General features: G+C 37.2%; 1 protein-coding gene across 1 annotated transcript in view; it reads left to right on the top strand.

Annotated features, from left to right (window-relative positions):
- Positions 1–19,178, top strand: part of Malrd1 (MAM and LDL receptor class A domain containing 1) — a 771,085-nt gene that overhangs the window by 376,851 nt on the left and 375,056 nt on the right. Inside the window, exon 27 of the mRNA XM_045134762.1 lies at positions 18,499–18,744. Within this exon, the coding sequence (XP_044990697.1) occupies positions 18,499–18,744 (246 nt within the window). The remainder of the gene's footprint in view (positions 1–18,498; positions 18,745–19,178) is intronic.

Raw genomic sequence — 19,178 nt, 5'->3', positions numbered from 1 at the left:
AGGGATAAAAATCCTCACCTCTGAATTCCAGGCATTTTCTAGAGACAACTAACGATGACAGCCTATAGCAATTTCTGCCTGAAGAACCCTAAGTATTCAACTCACTGATCCCTAAGAGGTTTCCTCAATGCATTTATTTTTAAGTTGCTAGATTGCTACTGGAAACTTGTGGAGATGATACAACTTTAGAAGGATGCCAGGTTCCCTGGATACAGGTTACAGTAACTTAGGTTACCGCTACTTTCATGCCTGTAGCAGAGTTCTCATGGCTCCAGTGAAGGTGGTAGTTTGAGAGTTAAAGCAGTCTGGTCCTGCAAAAATGTCTTCATGCAAAAAGGTCAAGGCCACATCTTTCTGGATCCTTTACTCTCCTCCTTAAAAATTATAGAGGAAGTTTTATCACAGAACCTGGTTTTCAAGCATTTCTCCAGGATTCCTGGATTTGGTTCATCCATGGCTTGCCAAAACTGAAAATGGATAGCGTCTTCTGAGTAGTAGCAGCCATCTAGCCCAAGAACAACACTGGAGAGAGGACTGCCACTTTGGTTGTAAGATTCACTGTACCAGTTGCTTCCTTGTTATTATGAACAAATACCTAACCAGAATTAACCTAGGGAATACAAGGGGTTATTTCCATTTATAGTTTCAGAGGGTGGAGTCCATCATGGCTAAGAAAGTATGGTCAGAGCAGGAAACCAGGGTCACATCAGCAGAGAGGAAGGAAAGAGAAAGACAAATGACAAGAAATTGGGCCAGGTTGTAACTCCTCAAAGCACACCCAAGTGACATACTTCTTTCAGAAAGGCTTCACCTGAAAAAGGTTCTACAACCTTCCTACACAGCTGAGGACCAAGTGTTCAAACACATTAGTCATTTTAAAATCAACCTACCATATTCACCAAACCTATTTTTATGCCTGTGCTCTTTCTTTTAATAGGTAGAATTTAGGATCATAGAAGTCATGAATCAGATCTTTAATTCAACATGGATCCATGCCAATAAATAAAATACAGTCTGATATTTCAATAAATATACTTTAAATGAATTGGTAATATATGGGATCTAACTATAAATTGAATCTTAAATTATTTTGAAGTATTTTATATGTTATATTAATGTATTTCAAATACTGACCTAATTTAGGTATCTTGGGAATTTGAAAAAAAAAAAAAAACATTAATAAGGCCAGACAACAGTTTGTGGTTTTGCAATTAGAATCTAAATATTTAGAGCTGCTTGGTGCCACAGGTTTGTTGTACCAGCTACCTGGGAGGCTGGCTCTTGCTGTTTCCTTCATGCTGATAAGAAGATGCCTGTCAGCCTATTCCTGCTATGATTTCTCCACCACAATGAAACTGTAAGCCAGAAATAAACCCTTTCCTTCCATAGATGCTTTTGGTCATGTGCAATATCACAGCATTGAGAAGTTAACTGCTGCACAAGTTTGCATTCAATTTTGTTGAGTTAGTTTATGAGCAAATGTGTTAGCCATACAGCAGACAGTTGAGTATGCTATTGATCACATCTTTACTACTTCTCCACATGAATTTGGGAGTGAAAGAACATGGTTTCTGAGTTCCAGATCCAATATTGACTTGTTAGATCTCTATAGCTTTCTCAGTGTTTCATTCAGAACAAGTACAAGATGCACATGTTTGTTTTTACACATACGTATGAAAATGTGGATAATGGTTCATAGTTTGCAAAGTAGCTTGGTACTTAACTTATCTGAGGAGCCATCAATGGTGATGTTTCTTCTCCTGGTGCAACTAAGACTTCATTGAATTCACTCGCATCATTCAGTTCCTCTACCATTGAGTGAATTACATTATTAACTTAGGATAACTAAAAACACAGCTGCTATTTTGTAAGTATTTAACTCATTAATTTGCAGGCATAGAAAGGTTGGGGAATGGTGCACCAGGGTCTCTTGTCATGATAATTGAATTCTAGATGCTTGCACCATTTTGTGCATCTCGCTTTATGAGGTAAATAGGGGATAGAACTTAGGGCCATCAGGCAGTGCAAGCAAGCACCTTAAACTCCTGAGCCATCTCTCCATCCCTATGGCTGTTATTTATGAGCTCCCTTATTGCAGTGATGATTTCTTGTTTTGCTTTTTATTATGAAGCTCACCAACTTTGTTGTTTAGATCAGTCCAGATATCAATATTAGCAGGGTACTATACTCTCAACATGTGTTTGCACAATATTTAAGATTGGTATGAGATAGATACACTTATTTGTGTGTGTGTGTGTGTGTGTGTGTGTGTGTGTGTGTGTGTAATTACGCTTGTATATGTGCCATTTTGAGTGTAGGTATATGAGCACGTTTGTGCATATGGAGGTCAGAGGACATCCTTAGGTGTTGAGAGCTCACCAATTTGGGTAGTATGGCTGGTCAGTGAGCCCCAGGGCTCAACCTATATGCGCCTCTCAAGTGCATGATTAAAAGTCTGTGTCAAAACATGCACCTTTTTTACAAGGGTTCTATGGACTGAAATTGGGCTCTCATCTTTGCCATGCAAAGACTTTATTGAATTAGAGCTGTCTCCTCATACTCCTACATTTATTTGTTAATGTTAGTGAATTAGAGATAATCTGTATAAGTGTCTTGTATATTAGTTGACATTCAATTTATTTTATTACTTTATTTATTTAATTATTTTGGTTTTTCATCCTAGGGTCTCACTGTAACTCAGGCTGATCTGGAATTCACTAGTAGTTTTAGGGTGACCTTGAACTCATGGCAATCCTCCTACCTCTGCCTCCCAAGTGCTGGGATTAAAGGCATTTGCCACAACACCTGGCTTCGACATTCAATTTTTTTCCGTGATAATCAAAGTGATGACTATTAATAAATGCTTCATTTTGTAAACAAACATATATTCATTTAAATTTGTTTTGATATATTCTTTTGCAAATTTCTAATATTCATGTATATTTTAAAATAGCCATGAACATGATAATTCTTTTATAATGTGTTTTAGTAATGTAGAAATTTACAGAGAAAGGTTAATGGAAGTGATTAGTCAAGGCTTTGAGTCATAAAAGGTCTATTAGTTTTATCATATTTTTTGTTCCTTAGTGGAGGTAACTAGACCAAGGTATTTTGTGCAATTAAATTTATCAAACCCAAACTAACATAAACCTGTTTGGTATTCCCATGTAATTATCAAAATTATTTGGGTTTTTAATTATATAAGAGATAACTCAAATAATGCATATTGAATTTTTAAATTAATTCTTCATTTTCTCATTATTAACTTGCATAATTTCTTTAACTTCAAGAAAAGTTTTCCTTTTTGTTTTATACAATAGCATAATTCCTATAGCTGTTGGCCCATTTTTCAACCTTTTGTCTGTAATTTGGACTATTATTTTATAAAAAAGTATATATTTATAAATATACAATATAACATATAGTCATAAATTAATTTATTATTTTATATACTATAGTATAAAATTCGATATATATTATTTTATATACTATAGTATAATAAGATGTAAATATTCTATATTAATGTATTATGTAATAATATATAAATACATTATATACTATATATTAAATGTCAATGAAATTTCACCATTATATTTCATCAGAGAAAATAATTGAATACAGCAGTATATAATCAATATTTGCCAGTGTGTGATTTGCTGTGATAATATATTGTAGCTGATTTCTATACTTATAGACTTGGAAGCGTTTTAGTATTCTCAAGTTCAATTTTGTAATCTGTAATGATCCTGGATTCTGCACCTCTCAAGCAATAGCCATGAAAGTAATATAAAATAGCATATCAATGTACTACAAAATTACATATATTACTAAGTACCATGCTTTCTCTTTTTTGCAATTAATAAGATACATCGTTTTCTCCCCATTTATGAGGTATTGAGAACGAAAGGGCTACTTTAATGCTGAAGAAGCATTTTACCCATTGAGCCACATATTCAACCCCAGGCTCCCTTTTGAATATTACCTATCATCCCATGATGTTAAGCAAAAGAATTCTAGTTGTTGCTCATCTCTGAGTAAAACCAAAGTCATTCCTGTGGTCAAAGAAACTTCCATGTTCCTCTTAGACTTTCTGATTCTCATCCTACAGCACACACACACCGCTTCTGAGAATCTAGCCACATGAGCTTTGCAGCAATTTCCTTCTCATTGCTGAGACAGAGCTTGTACTAGAAGCAGATTATGGAGGGAAAGGGTTTATTTCAGCTTACAGTGTCAAGGGGATCCTTCACCATGACAGGGAAAACATGGCAAGGGCAATGAGCTGGTCATCACATTTTAACAGCAGCAGGAAGGCACTGAATACTCAGCATGGGATTGGGCGATAGTCCCTGAAAGCCCACCCACAGATATACACCTCCCCCCAGCGAGCCCCCCCCCCCCCAAAGATTCTCCACTTCCCACATTGCCAGCAGCTGGATACCAAGAAGTCAAACCTGTGAGGCTGTGGGGTCATTTCATTCAAACCACCACAGACTTCTTTAGCTCCATCCAAAACTTCAAACTTCCCCCATTGGAAGGTGAGCATTTGCAGTTCATTCTTCCTTCTCTGCAGGGCTTTCTTTCAATGTATTGTTCTCTATTTTGGCTTAATTCCCTTAACATCACTATCCAAGGACCATGTTCCTTTCCACCAAGGCTCGTCTTGATTGCTATGTTCTCTGAATATTTGATCAGTGTCTTTCTTCTTCAGTAGAGAACCAACACCATGAATACAAATGCTTACATTCTCCTCTGCATTTCCCATACCAGATCAGAGTCTAGTAGATAAAAAACTAATTAATACATAAAGAAAATAAATGAAATCATGGTACAAATTTTGTTAATTTTGGTCTTATTGAGAACCTGTTAAAATTTAATCACCCTCTCTTTTAATTTTTTTAAATGATTTATTATTTGCTTGCTAGGATAGAGAGAGACAGAGAGAGAGAGAGAGAGAGAGAGAGAGAGAGAGAGAGAGAGAGAGAGAGAAAATACATGAGCCAGAGCCTCCTGCCACTGCAAACTCTGGATGTATTTACAGCTTTGTTCATCTAGCTTATGTGGGTACTGGGAAATTGAAACCTGGTGATCAGCCTTTGCAAGCAAGCACCTTTAACTGCTGAGCCATCTCTCCAGCCACTCCTCTCTTTAAACAAAAATATGTTTAAATAATCAAATATCTGTAGGAGAAATTTCCTAGAAGCATAGTGTCTGGGGCACCTTGTTTGTCTTTTACAAATGGTGTGACTATCTTATCTTATACCTCCACTTTTATAATTCTCCATTTCTTTCCCTTGCAGTACTTTCAGCATGACTTTGTGTCCTAGGTTTTACGATTCTGCAGTGGCATTTTTATGTTCTAGTTTATATCTAGATTTTCCTATATTCATGGTGGCAACAATCACTTATTAAAGCCCTTCTTATGGGTCCTCTGAGTCAGTGAATTATTTTGACATTTCCATTCTTATGGAAAGAAATGAAATATAAAAATATTAATAAAATTTACCCAATTCCATCTCTCAAATGTTGTTTATCAATCTTTGAAATATGTATAAGCTTCATGCTTTAAACTGAGACATAAAACCCATTGTCCTCAATTTAAGAGACTGCAGCTGAAACACGTGGTGGGTGTAACCAAGCTCCCTGGCTGCCTCCCTCACCTGCTTCTGTCTCTCTTGTCCATGGCATGGTACCACAAAAAAGCTTGCTGTTCTTCAGAGTTCTGCGAGGGCTGGACATTGTCTTCCTCTTTTTTCATCCTCCCACACAAGGCGCGGGGACAGTAACATACTGCTCATTTCTATCTTGTCATCAGTGGGCACAGCAATAGAAATCAATCAATAGTTGTCTCCATTTCACTGTTGCGTTAGAGGGTAGAGAGTGGGACTTTCAGCCTTTTCTTCAAGTGCTTTGGATCAGAGTGGGTTTTCAGATTAGCTGCTTGTCAACCTTAGATCCAATAAATCCAGTTCTAGAACAGCACGGTCATACATACCTGGTTTTCAGTGCTCTGTACCACACAGAGTGATTTTGATGATTGTGTGACACACTACACAGTAAACCCTACACACCACCTGTCAGAATAAATGTTTAGCAGGTTTTTTCCTGGTCTGTTATTTTGTTTTCTTGTTTCTGATATATATTACTAAAATTCGGAACTTCAACATAACCTTGTCTATTCTTTTGTCGTTCTTTTACTTTTTCATTTTTTTTCTTTGAGACAGAATCTCCTTGTATACCCTAGACTGTCCTTGAACACACGATCCTCCTTCCTTAGCTTCCTGAGTGCCAGGGTTACAGGTATACAGTACCACAGTCTGTCAATTTAGTTTGTTTATCCTTAATTTCCACCTCTAAGGACAAAAAAAGAGAAAATTCTTTATACTGTTATGAGGATCAAAGGTTACCAAGTGCCTAGCATAGTATATATGGTATGAGATATAATTAATAAAGAGTAGTTACATTGTGAGAATTTTATTAGCAATATAAAAATGTTATTTCTGTTCACATAATTGTATGTAGTGACTTCATGTATAATGTGTGCATATATATATATATATATATATATATATATATATATATATATATATTATTTAACAAACATACATATCTAATGTATATATGTATATACACACATACATACCCCCCAAAAAACTATTAAAAACACTTACTTTATGTAGGTAATAAATATTTTAATAAAACAGGGCCCTTGATCTAATACTGTTGTGAAAATTATTCAATATTGCCAGTAAAATATACAAAGTCACACATATATCTCAAGTGAAATAAATTCAAATACAGAAATTCCAATTAGATTGAAAATATGCTGGCCAATTGGAAATGATGATAATGCATAAAATAATATGGATTTATTTTGCTTCCAACTAGTAACATTTAGCTTAAATGGTCTAATTTCTTTTATTTCTCCATGCTTGTAGCAGATAATTGCCTGTGTATCATCAAGTACAATTTGTTTTAAACAGGTCAGCAAGGATTATGAATGCAAATCACTTTATTATAGTGCCAAATTATTTTAAAGCATTATTGAGATAAGATTGTGACTGTAGAATTTTCTCCATAGACATAATTGGAAAATTTTTATTAATGTATTTGAAATGTACATTTTGGGCACACTGAATAGTTGCTGTCCATCAAAACAAAAGAGACCCATATATTTGTATTTTTTCTATAGTAAACAGTTATGGATAATTCTCTGCCTGTCTCGTCCTCAGTATTTTTATTTAAAAATTCTTTAATCAAGCTGGAGAGATTGCTTAGCAGTGAAGTCACCTGTCTGCAAAGCCAAAGGATCCAGGTTTGATTTCCTAGGACCTGCGTAAACCAGATGCACAAAGTAGCGCATGTGTCTGGACTTTGTTTAAAGCAGCTTGAGATCCTGGCATGTCTGTTGTCTCTCTCCCTCCCTCCGTCCCTCTCTCTCTCTTCCTCTCATCTCTTTTTCTCTCCAAAAAAAATAAAAAGATTAAATATTCTTTAATTACGCACAGCCTTAGGGCTGCCATCTTTTACAAACAAGCAAGTGTTGCTTCACTCTTTAGTCAAGAATCTGCAAGAATTCCCAACCTGCCCTGCTTCTCCCTTCACAAACATAGTGTATCCATTGCTACGGTTGCTCATTTAGGTTGTGCATCCAACAAACAACTGGCACAAGGCCAGGCAGGTTTCTGTCACCCATGGACCTCACAGGTTGGTGAAGGAGAATAGTTCTGCAAATTTGTAAACTGATTTTTAGTAAATTTCTATCCTAACGTTCGTGGCACAAGAAGTACTTCCAGAAACTATAGGAGATTTGACTGATCAATAAAAGCATTTTCAAGGACATAGTGAATATTCTGAAAACTGCAAGAATTTCAGGTAGGTGGCCCAGCATGTGTATAATAACTGGATAGATTGCTGCAGGGTTACAGTAGGCAGTTAAAGGGTAACACGTTAAGAGATGAGACTGATGTGTAAATAGCGAATGAATTCTGAATTGCTTGGATCACATGTTGATAAGGTTTATTTTAACTGTGATTGGACTCCACTAAAGGCTTTAAGTGTGGTGGTGATCTAATTTATTCTTTGAAGCCATCAATCTGTTCACATTGGGCAGTATTGCAGGAGGACAGGAGTGAACACACAGCAACCAGTCAGGAAAACACTATTAGTTAAAGGGAAAGATGGGTGACCCAGAGCCTCCCAAGGCAAGTAAATGATTTAAGGAGTATTTAAGTAGTACAAAAGAAACGTGTCAGTGAATAGCTGACTGTTAAAAATGAGGAGGACAGGCTGGAGAGATGACTTAGTAGTTAAGGTGCTTGCCTGCAAAACCAAAGGACCGAGGTTTGATTCCCCAGGGCCAACAAGGTAGCACATGTGTCTGGATTTCCTTTGCAGTGGATAGAGGTCCTGGCATGCCCATTCACTCTCTCTTTCCTTTCCCTTTCAAATAAATAAATAAATAAAAATAAAACATTAACAAAAATTTTAATAAAAATGAGGAAGCAGAGCAAGGAACCCCTGAATTTTCTTTACTTCTCCTTCACCCCTGCTCCTGTTTCCTGTTTGATCTACCTGTTCATACGCATCTTCTTACGTCAACTTAGTATCCATCCTTGACATTTTGTGCCGAGTATTCCATTTCTTATGTCATTTTCCAAATGTAAAGTCACTTCTTTCCAATTTTGACATTTGTTCTACAAGTGTCTAGAGAGAGTATTGCTCAGTCTCCTGCTGCATACAAAACATTTTGTACAGTAAATTGTTGACATTCTTGTATCATTTATTTTCTTTGTTTGTTTGTTTTCAAGGTAGAGTCTCACTTTACCCCAGAATGACATAAAATTCACTATGTAGTCTCAGGATGACGTAGAATTCATGTTGATCCTCCTGCCTCTGTCACTTAATGCTGGGATTGAAGGTGTGTACCACCACGCCCCACTCTTCTGTTATAGAATAAAAGTCACCAGGGGTACTTCACCCTCTCATGGGTTTCTAAACTACAGCTTTCTTCCCACCCTTTCTTTGTCTTGGAACACAGTTAGTGTGCACAGACTTTTCCCCCACAGTTTCATGCTACTATTTGTTAAACGACGCAAATATTTACTTAATGCATTCATATAGTATTACCCAAAAGGCTATAAGTTTTTTAAAAAAAACATTTTTTTTTGCCTTTTGTTCTTATGTTTCTATTTTCAGTGGAATTATTAGTTTCATCTGTTGTCTGTCTGGTAACTTCCCATAAGATGCTAGTATGTTGTGTGCATGTGTATATGTACATGTGTGCCTGTTCTTTCCATGAATGTGCATATTTCTTTTCTTGCTTATAAAAATATTGCCATCATCTTTTCCTTTCTGTTTTTAATTAGAAAATGGGACCTTTTATATTTCAAATTCCAAGTCCCATTTCAATTATTTCAAATATTTCAAATTATTTAAAATTAACCTGGGGCTCGAGAGATGGCATAGAAATTAATGTGCTTGCCTGTGAAGCCTAAGGACCCAAGTTAGATCCCACATGGTGCCACGTGCCCCTGGGGCTGGATTGCAGTGGCTAGAGGTGCTTGTGTGCTCGTTCTCATGAAGTAAAATAACAATATCAAATAAAAATTGGGGGAAACTTTTACTTAATGCTGGATTGCTAAAAGCCATGAAAGAAAATATGGGTCAATTTTATTTAACAATAGAGGATATAATTTTGCCGAGATGATTTTGATCTTAAGTTTGATCCTCAGATTGTACTCCAGCTCTAGCCATCTCCAGGAAGTCCCTCCATGTGCCGAGGCCAAAGCAATTCTCCTTTAATACCCCAAGCCTCTATCAAGTACTTGAAACACCGTAAATTATTATTATTATTATGGACAGAGAAATTATTTATAAGTTATTTCTTTATTATCTTGTATATTTGAATTTAAAATTTAAGAAAAAAGTATTACCTTATAGACATAAAAGCTATATACTTAGTGTGTATTAATTATAATTGAGACATCAGAAATTCATCTCAAGTTGAATCATTAAAGAGCTTTTATTTCTGCAGGTGTCTTTAGATTTATTTATTTTTATTTTTGTTTTTATTTATTTATTTGAGAGAGAGAGAGAGAGAAGAAGGCAGATAGAAAGAGAAAAGAGAACAAGCACACAAGCACCTCTAGCCACTGCAGTCCAACCCCAGGGACATGCGGCACCATGTGGGATCTAACTTGGGTCCTTAGGCTTCGCAGGCAAGTACATTAACTTCTATGCCATCTCTCGAGCCCCAGAACTTTTATTTTAATGTTCTTAGAATCAAGTTTATATTAGAATGGTATACAAAGGTGTATTTTTTATATTTTTTAATTAATTAATTTATTTATTTGAGAGCAACAGACACAGAGAGAAAGACAGGTAGAGGGAGAGAGAGAGAATGGGCGCACCAGGACTTCCAGCCTCTGCAAATGAACTCCAGACGCATGTGCCCCCTTGTGCATCTGGCTAACGTGGGTCCTGGGGAACCGAGCCTCGAACCGGGGTCCTTAGGCTTCACAGGCAAGCGCTTAACCACTAAACCATCTCTCCAGCCCTACAAAGGTGTTTTTTAATATCAGGTATAAAAAACGAATCTTTAAAAAGGGTAGAATAAGGCATTCTCTCTGAAAATATCTTTCTGGACACATATGAGTGGAAGGCCTTTCTCATCTGAAGCCCATTCATCTTTTCAATCTAGCTTCTCTTCGAAGGTTTCCTGATGTAGAATGCAGATTATAATCCTTCTTCCAAGTGTTTGTCAATCTTTTATATATTCCATCACTTTTATGCATGCTCTCTTCATAAATGTATCTCCATCCAGGCTAACATTTAAACAGAGCCGTAGTAGTGCCTTTCTTTGTAAAATCCCTTGCCATTTTTGGTCTTGTTATGGTAAGCACCACATAGTAACTTCATGTTTTGAAGGTTTGGTTGCAATTTACAAGGGAAAAATAAAGAGATGTAAAAAGTTACAAATATGAAGACCTTAAAGATAGCAAAACAGCCAGAAGTTTTGATTTGTTTTCTCTTCTATCTTCACATCACATAGTAAGGAATGGTGCACATCTCTTTTACCATGGAAATGGAATTGCAAAGAAAGAAAATCAAAAGTGCTCCTTAACATCTAGAACTGCTGCCATCAGGGAGACTTCTTTTTCTCAAAGGTGGTATATGTGCAGCTGATCCTTCACGTTCTCCCATAGAACATAAGCAGTTTTCAAGACGGTTGGCATCAATGAAAGTCATATCAGCACCATGATGGGACACACACACACACAGGGGGAGAGAGAGAGCCTTGTAGGTATGTCTGAATACAAAGAAAACATGAACATGTTCTCAGCCAAAAGAAAGGCCAGCCCTCTGATCCAGAGGAGCAAAACTGCTGCTCACCAGTACAGTGATAGTCCACTCTAGCTTGTCCTGAGCTGCCTAAGATTTATAGATACCCACGTACAGGTAGTCTCTGCTTCATCAATCCAGAGCAAAAGCATTATCTTTTCTTTTATAGAAATAACTTCTGTCCTTTATCATACACACAATCTTTTTTAAGATAAAGGACATTGACTTACATGCAGAATTATAAAATAAAAACCAAAATATACATTTTAATTTATTGATATCAGTCACATTTTACCAATTGTTCTAAAAGTCCTCCATGTAATTTTTTTTAACTTCATATAGAATCTAATCGACGATGATGTTTTCTTTTTTTTAATATTTTTTTCAATTATTTATTTATTATTTATTTGAGAGCAACAGACACAGAGAGAAAGACAGATAGAGGGAGAGAGAGAGAATGGGCGCGCCAGGGCTTCCAGCCTCTGCAAACGAACTCCAGATGCGTGCGCCCCCTTGTGCATCTGGCTAACGTGGGTCCTGGGGAACCGAGCCTCGAACCGGGGTCCAGAGGCTTCACAGGCAAGCGCTTAACCGCTAAGCCATCTCTCCAGCCCGACGATGATGTTTTCTATCCACAGGTTCCTCATTCTCAGGTTCAGCCAACCACCATTGATGGCACAGACCTATGTTTGTGGCTATGTTGTTATTATAAATGGACAGACTGACTTTCTAAATAATATAGCACACTGTTTCCATAGCACTTACATTGTGCTAGCAGTTATAAGCAACGTAGAGAGGATTTAAAGCACACAGGATGATGTCCGTGTGGTTTAGGCTTTCATAAGTTTTATGAAAACACTGAACCACTTCAAGTAATGGACTTGAACAGCCACAGATTTTGTTTTCCTGGGTGTCACACATAGCACACAATGCATTTAGGTTCAGTCTGTAAATTGCCATGAAGTAAAAGTCTTTTGCCCTTTACCTAAGGGGACCACAGTCCCTTACTTCCTATTGCTCGATGTTTGATAAAAATTACCTAATATATTTGCCCACGGTTTGAGTTGTTTATATCTGAGAATAATTTTATACTTTCTGTCTTTAATAACTGGGAACAGAAGTTCTCTCAACACTTTGAGGTCAAATTTCTCTTATTTGGCCAATAAATTGGCCTGTAAGTGCACAAGTCAACACCACTTATTCTAAATTATCATAGTGTTATAAACCTCCTGTGGTGGTTTGAAAGTTAAATGTCTATTAGGTCTCATGTGTTTGTGATAAACCTTCATATTTAGTCCCCAGCTGATGAAACCTTGCTGTAGGCGGGGTGTCACTGGGATTTTATAATCCAGTTCCACTTGTTAGTGCAAGCTCGCTCTCATACCTTCCTCCCTGATTTGGGGAGATTTGATGGTCATACAACCTGCTTTTGCCATATCTTCTTCACCCCGATGAAACTTCCTCTCAGAAATGTAAGCCAAAATTAAACCTCTTTTTCCATAAGATGCTTGTGGACAGATGTTTTGTTCCAGCCATGAGAAGGTAACTGCTACACTTCCATAACTTGTTTATTATAATGTCACTTTTTAATGCACATTTTAAATTTCTGTCACACAGACAACAAACCAAATCTCATCTTGAACCATCTTTTCCTTGGCCCAAGTTGGACATTTTTTTTACCAAAAAACTAGGTTTACTTTGATGGAGATATTTTAGGGTTTGAGTGGATATGACCTTGAACTAGCATTGAAAGATCATCATGGTTCTGGATTACTAAAACTTGGAGGAGAGGATAGAGACACAGATTAAGAAAACATGGCAGAAAGATCACATAAAACAGACTGACATTCACCAAACTAGAAACAATAGATATAGAAAGAATATAGTCTAATGGCCAAGTTTATATGACAGAATTTGCTAAAAGATGATGTGGGGCTGAGGAGATGGCTTACTGGATAAGGTGCCTGCCTGAAAAGCTTGAGGACCTCCAGATCCCACATAGCCAAACGCAACACTGACACAAGTATGTAATGTTGTACATGTCAACAAGGAGCATATGTGTCTGGAGTTTGTTACCAGTGGCTGAAATGCCCTGGTGCACCCATTCTCACTCTCTCTCTCTCTCTCTCACGCTCTCTCTTTCTCTTTCTCCAAAAAGATGATGTGATTAATGAGATTAAAATAATATGGTGAGGACATAGTACCTAGAGCTTTGTTATCATCATAGATGAGGTTTTTTTTTTTTTTTTCCATTCAACACATGGTCAGATGATGAGACTTATGACACCACATATGCACTTGAGAAACCATACATGTTAGATTACTTGCATAGTGGATCATTGTGGGAATATAAAATGATTCTCAAACATGCCCAAAAATGAGAGAGTAAAGAAAGAAAGAAGTCATAGGGAGGGGGTTAAGGTGTTCAGGATGTGAGGTGGGGTGAAGGTTGCCCTGCTCCTGTAGGGAATGGTGTGGTTTTAGTCTTTTGTCAAACTGAGGAGCTCTTGGACTTCCTAGTGGTGACATACAAAGGAACAAACTGGGCTGAAACTTAAAGGCTATCACTGTTGAGCTGAACATCAAGGTGTTTTGTAACTATATTGCCTTCATCAAAATATATTTACCTGGGGCTGGAGAGATGGCTTAGCAGTTAAGGTGCTTGCCTGTAAAATCTATGGACCCAGATTCTATTCCCCAGTACCCGTATAAGCCAAATGCCCATGGTGTTGCATGTATCTGAAGTTCATTTGCAGTGGCTAGAGTCCTTAGTATGTCCATTCTCTTTCTCTCCTATATCCCAAATGAATAAAGATAAAAATACATGTTTTCCTGGGTAATAAGAAGCAGAGTTACAATTCACAGAGATAAGGAAAGACTGTTGAGTTTACAGGATTCAGAATTTGGACAAAAGTGTAAAGCTTCAGATATTGCTAAGATTCACATGACAGTTCTATTCTCTTTACAAATTAAAGTCCCTGCCAAGATTGTCACTAATACACACATATGTCTCTCGCATATACATATAAATGGGTATATACAGAAACACATATTTGTAAAACTTGAAGCTAAAGATTGAAGCCCTACTCTAAGTAACTCTTGTTTTGTTTTCTTGACAGATAAGAGGCATGGAAAATAATTTAGAAATTGGTAAATAGTATAAGTTGAAAATTTGTTCTGATAATTTTAAAACCAAATCATCAATGTGCATTTTCTTATGAATAAAATAAATTATACCATTGACATTTTATTAATGTAGAGATACTATGCAAATATAGTCTTGCATAGTAATGGCTATTGTATTTTTTCTTATGAAGTTATTTTGTCTTAAAAGTTTAAAACTTTACTACAATCCTAAAATATCAGCCCTATTTGTATAACCAATCAGAATTGCTAATGATTTCCTGTTTAAAATGTACAGAATAATTTCTTCTTTCCTTTGCAAGGATTACATTTTGATTTGATTCAGTCACTTTGGAGAAAGGTACCCTGAGAATTAGTTTGTTTAGTTTTGTTTTTCTTCTCCAAATTGGAATGGACAGAATAATACGAATGTCAACTTCTCTAAAATGAAATGATCTAGCAATTTCTGATAATCTCAATAGCACTTTAGAAATAATTCATCTAGTTACTATCTCAAGTTTCCTGATCTCTGGGATGGTGTGGTCTCAGAACAAATAATATCCCTGTGCTTTTTATGCCAAAAGATTCAACAAGTAATGCAGAAGATGAGAGATCTTGGTCTAAGTTGCACCTCTATTTTTGAAAAGTTCCCTAATTATTTAGCATCTGTAATCACCAATTTTCTCATCTATAAATGAAAAAATTAAAGCTATTGGTCTCTATTGCTGTGTCCTGAAAGATCCTGAAAATGCTTTAGTCCTGTTGTTACAGAATTGTGGAGATACAGGGTTTCCCCCATCGCCTCTGAATCCCAACTTTTAGATTCTTTAGATAGAAGAATTTAGGAAATGGACTCCGAATGGGTAAATTGTTAATTACAGGGTTTATTTATGGAAAATTGGTATCTGGAGAAGGGTTGTAATGGAAAGACACACACACACACACACACACACACACACACACACACACACACACACAGCTGTGTGTTTCAGCAAGCAGGACACCCCAGAGTTCAAACCTTTCTGCAAACCTTTGGGCTGGAATTTAGATCTTTCCCCAAATACACCTTTGGGTTGAACCTTAATGAAGCCTCCTACAGCCAGGCTGGAGACCCAAGTGACAAGCATTGAAAAAACACCTGGGTCTATGAGGGAAATGCATGCAAACTATCCCATTGTGCAAGAGAGATTTCCAGTGAAACTGGAAAAAGACCAGACTGTAGAGGAGGGAAGAAATTCATGGAGGAAGGACTTACCAAGATAGGGACCCTGGAAAATCCAGACTATAGAAGAATGGATAATCAAATGCCAGGACCCTAGCATACCCAAGCCCTTTATAGTTGATTAGGATGCATTTATTACATCACAGTCAGGTATGTAAGGGTGCAACCTGATTGGTTTGTGGATTCAGGGAGCTGACCCACAGGCTAGCCCACCTAGGTGTGCTAGATTGGAAAAACAGACAGGGGCACTGTAGCCATGTGGAAGAGATTGGATCAGCCCCAAGTTCTAGCTCTGCCAAGATTTCTCTTTGGGCCTTTGTTTGTAACTATCTGTTAAAAAATAGAATAAGGGCTGGGGAGATGGCTTAGTGGTTAAGTTGTTTGCCTATGAAGACTAAGGGTCTCAGTTCTATTCCCCAGTACCCACATAAGCCAGATGTAAAAGGGGACACATACGTCTGGAGTTCGTTTGAGGTGGCTAGAGACCCTGGTGTGCCCATTCTCTCTTTCACTCTATCTTCTTCTTCTCTCTCTCTCTCTCACTCTCTCTCTCTCACTCTCTTGTAAATAAAATAAAATAAAATAAAATAAAAAATAACTATTTAAAAAAAAATAAAATAAATTTCCTTGATCTTATTTCTCCCTCACTATGGTTCCTAGTCAAGGTCTGTAATTGAAACATTGGTCTTTTGTCTTAGTCCTAGTCGACTAAGTCTAGTAAAATGAGCTTGCCATGTAAGTATAGTTTAATCCCTTATGGTAAGAAAGGAAAATATTAGCAATTAACAGAGAAGAAAGTCTTGTTGCAGGCAGTACAGTTGATATTTATCTTCAAAGGCATTGTAAACCAAAAGCGATTGACTTGGGCAATTTCAAATAAGTATTCTAGAAGCAACCCAGAGCATAAAATCGCTGGGTTCCTTTAGTAGGGTTTTCTTCCAGCCATTGCTGTGTGGCTTTCTGTATGTCCTCTGCTTCTTCGCTCAGTCATCTGGGGACTAAACTTTGCTACTAATTGAGATTATGAGCTGTTATAGGAGGCGCTGCTAGTCTGGTGCTAATCACTATAAGACCTGTAATAACCAACTTATAAAGAAAAAATGTTTTGTCACAGTTCTTAGGTTTTATTCTGTGCTTAATTTGGATCCATGCTTTTAGGCCTGTAGTGAGCACACATGGTGGCAGTCAGGAGTGTGTGGTAGCGCACAGTCACTCACCTTTCCACTGGGAAATGACAGGGAAGGGGACTACAGCCCACAAGCACCTGAAGATGATGCCTCCAATGATTTAAACACCACCCGTGAAGCCCTGATTCACTGAGTTTCCACAGCCTCCACTGAGCATCTTTCTGAACATCAAACCTGAATACATTCCTAAAAGATGACTTAGCAACCTTTGATGCATACCAACCCTCAACCACCAGGCAGCTTGCCTCCTGCCATGGTCTTCCTTTTTGTTTGTCCTAGTAATGCATACTGTTCTGAATCAAACATTATAATCAGAACATTAAAGTCTTTTACCTTACTTTTCTCCACTAAAATGAACTGGGCACTTAAATATAGTTTTCTCCCTCAGATCAAGAAAGGGAAATGCTAGCAGTTAATGCCAGTTTTCACCTTAGCAATAACGTGAGGAATGGTATTAACAACTTCATCCCTGCCATCTGAGAACACAGGAAAGAACCCTGGTATGGTGGTCGATGCCTGCAACTGCAGCCCTCAGGAGGCTAAAGCAGAATTATGAGTTTCAGATCTGGCTACAGAGTGAGACTCCACCCAGCACCAATTTAAAAAAGTGAAAGAAAGAGAGAGAGAGAAGGAAAGAGGGAAAGAGGGAGGGAGGGAGGAAGGAAGGAAAAGAGAGAGAGAAAGGGGAGAGGAATGTAGGGAGAAAGGTGGGGAGAAGAAAGGAAGCTAATATCTCAATGGCCAAGTTGCTAAGTTAGATTTCTGTGCAATTTTTCTTTATGAAAAATTATAATCAATCATAATCATATTCTATTGTAATATTGGAACAGAATAATCAATAACAATAATACCTCAAAGCACATATTGGACTACTCTATGATTTTCAAGCAGTTTATTTTACTTATTTATCATCCGACTAGTATGTATAAACCATACACTAAGGTCAAGGTGTATTTTAGAATCTGGTAACAAATACAGTAATGTCTATTGAGTTTAATCTCTCTAGAACTTTGCTTTTTTTGTCTCATGTTTATAAGCCATTTTAAGCTCATCAAATGCTAGTGTGAGACAAATTACATAACTAATAAATATAAGGAGTAGAGTTCAAGATCAAGTCTTCTAAAGCAGTGTGTGCCTAATGTTTTATGACTAGAACATTACGGTTGACACTGTAAAGAAACTGCTTCCAAGATTCCAAACAACTGACAAACACATATGCACTTGGGGGAAAAGTCTGTTAAAAGCATATGTAATTAATATATTGGAAGGATTCTGCTGCTGAGGGATCGTCACATATGTTTAATTTCCATAAATACTGAAGTAAATTAACGGTAGAAAGTACTTCCAAATACCCCATAATGCATGCCCTTGTAGTACCTTAAAGATTTTGTTTCAGGTTAAAAAGTAAAAGCCTTCAACTTGACTTTTAGAAATAGTTTATAACTTTAAAAATGCAACTTCTGTAGTCCGCTGTTGCTTAGCTAAGTCAATAATGTTAATAACAGTATGAATGGTCTCCTATCTGATCCTTTATATATTGTATCTTTCAGTGTTACTGCCTCTTATGTCTATGAACATGTCGGGAGCAATCTCTCATTCTGTTTTTGTTTTGTTTTATTCCAGGTCATTGTCCACATGGCTATCAAGAATGTCATAATGGCAAATGCTATAGTTTGAAGAAAAGCTGTGATTTTGTCGATGACTGTGGAGATAATACTGATGAAAATGAATGTGGTGGTTCCTGTACTTTTGAGCAAGGACTGTGTGGCTGGAAAAACTCTCAAGCTGAAAATTTTGATTGGGTTTTGGGAGTGGGCTCTCATCGAAGCCAAAGACCACCCAAAGACCATACACTGGAAAATGAAGATGGTAGGTAATTAGGTTGTACAGTTGCCCCGATCATGTTCATGAGGTATGGTTCATTGTCCTTCCTAACAACTGGAGAGATCACCACAAGGAGGCTGCAAGGCCATCATGTTTAGCATGGTGCTTCTTTTCCAGGGCCATTGTAATGAAGGGTCATGGAATGGGTAGCTGAAACTAGAGACGTTTATTCTGTCATGGTTTTGGAAGTTGGCAATCCAAGATAAAGTTGTTGAAAGTGATGGTTTATCCTGAGGTTTCTTAGGAAGAAATATTTTTTTTTGTACCTTTCTTTCAGCTTTTAGAAACCTCAAATGTTCCTGGATTGAAGATGGTAATAGCAACTTCTCTCTCTCTCTCTCTCTCTCTCTCTCTCTCTCTCCCTCCCCCCCTCTCTCTGTGTATGTGTATGTGTGTGGTTATTTTCTCGGTCCAGATTT

The sequence above is a fragment of the Jaculus jaculus genome, chromosome 15 (assembly GCF_020740685.1).
Source record: "Jaculus jaculus isolate mJacJac1 chromosome 15, mJacJac1.mat.Y.cur, whole genome shotgun sequence".
In the NCBI taxonomy this organism is placed as follows: domain Eukaryota; kingdom Metazoa; phylum Chordata; class Mammalia; order Rodentia; family Dipodidae; genus Jaculus; species Jaculus jaculus.
This window is presented reverse-complemented; position numbering and strand designations above follow the sequence as displayed.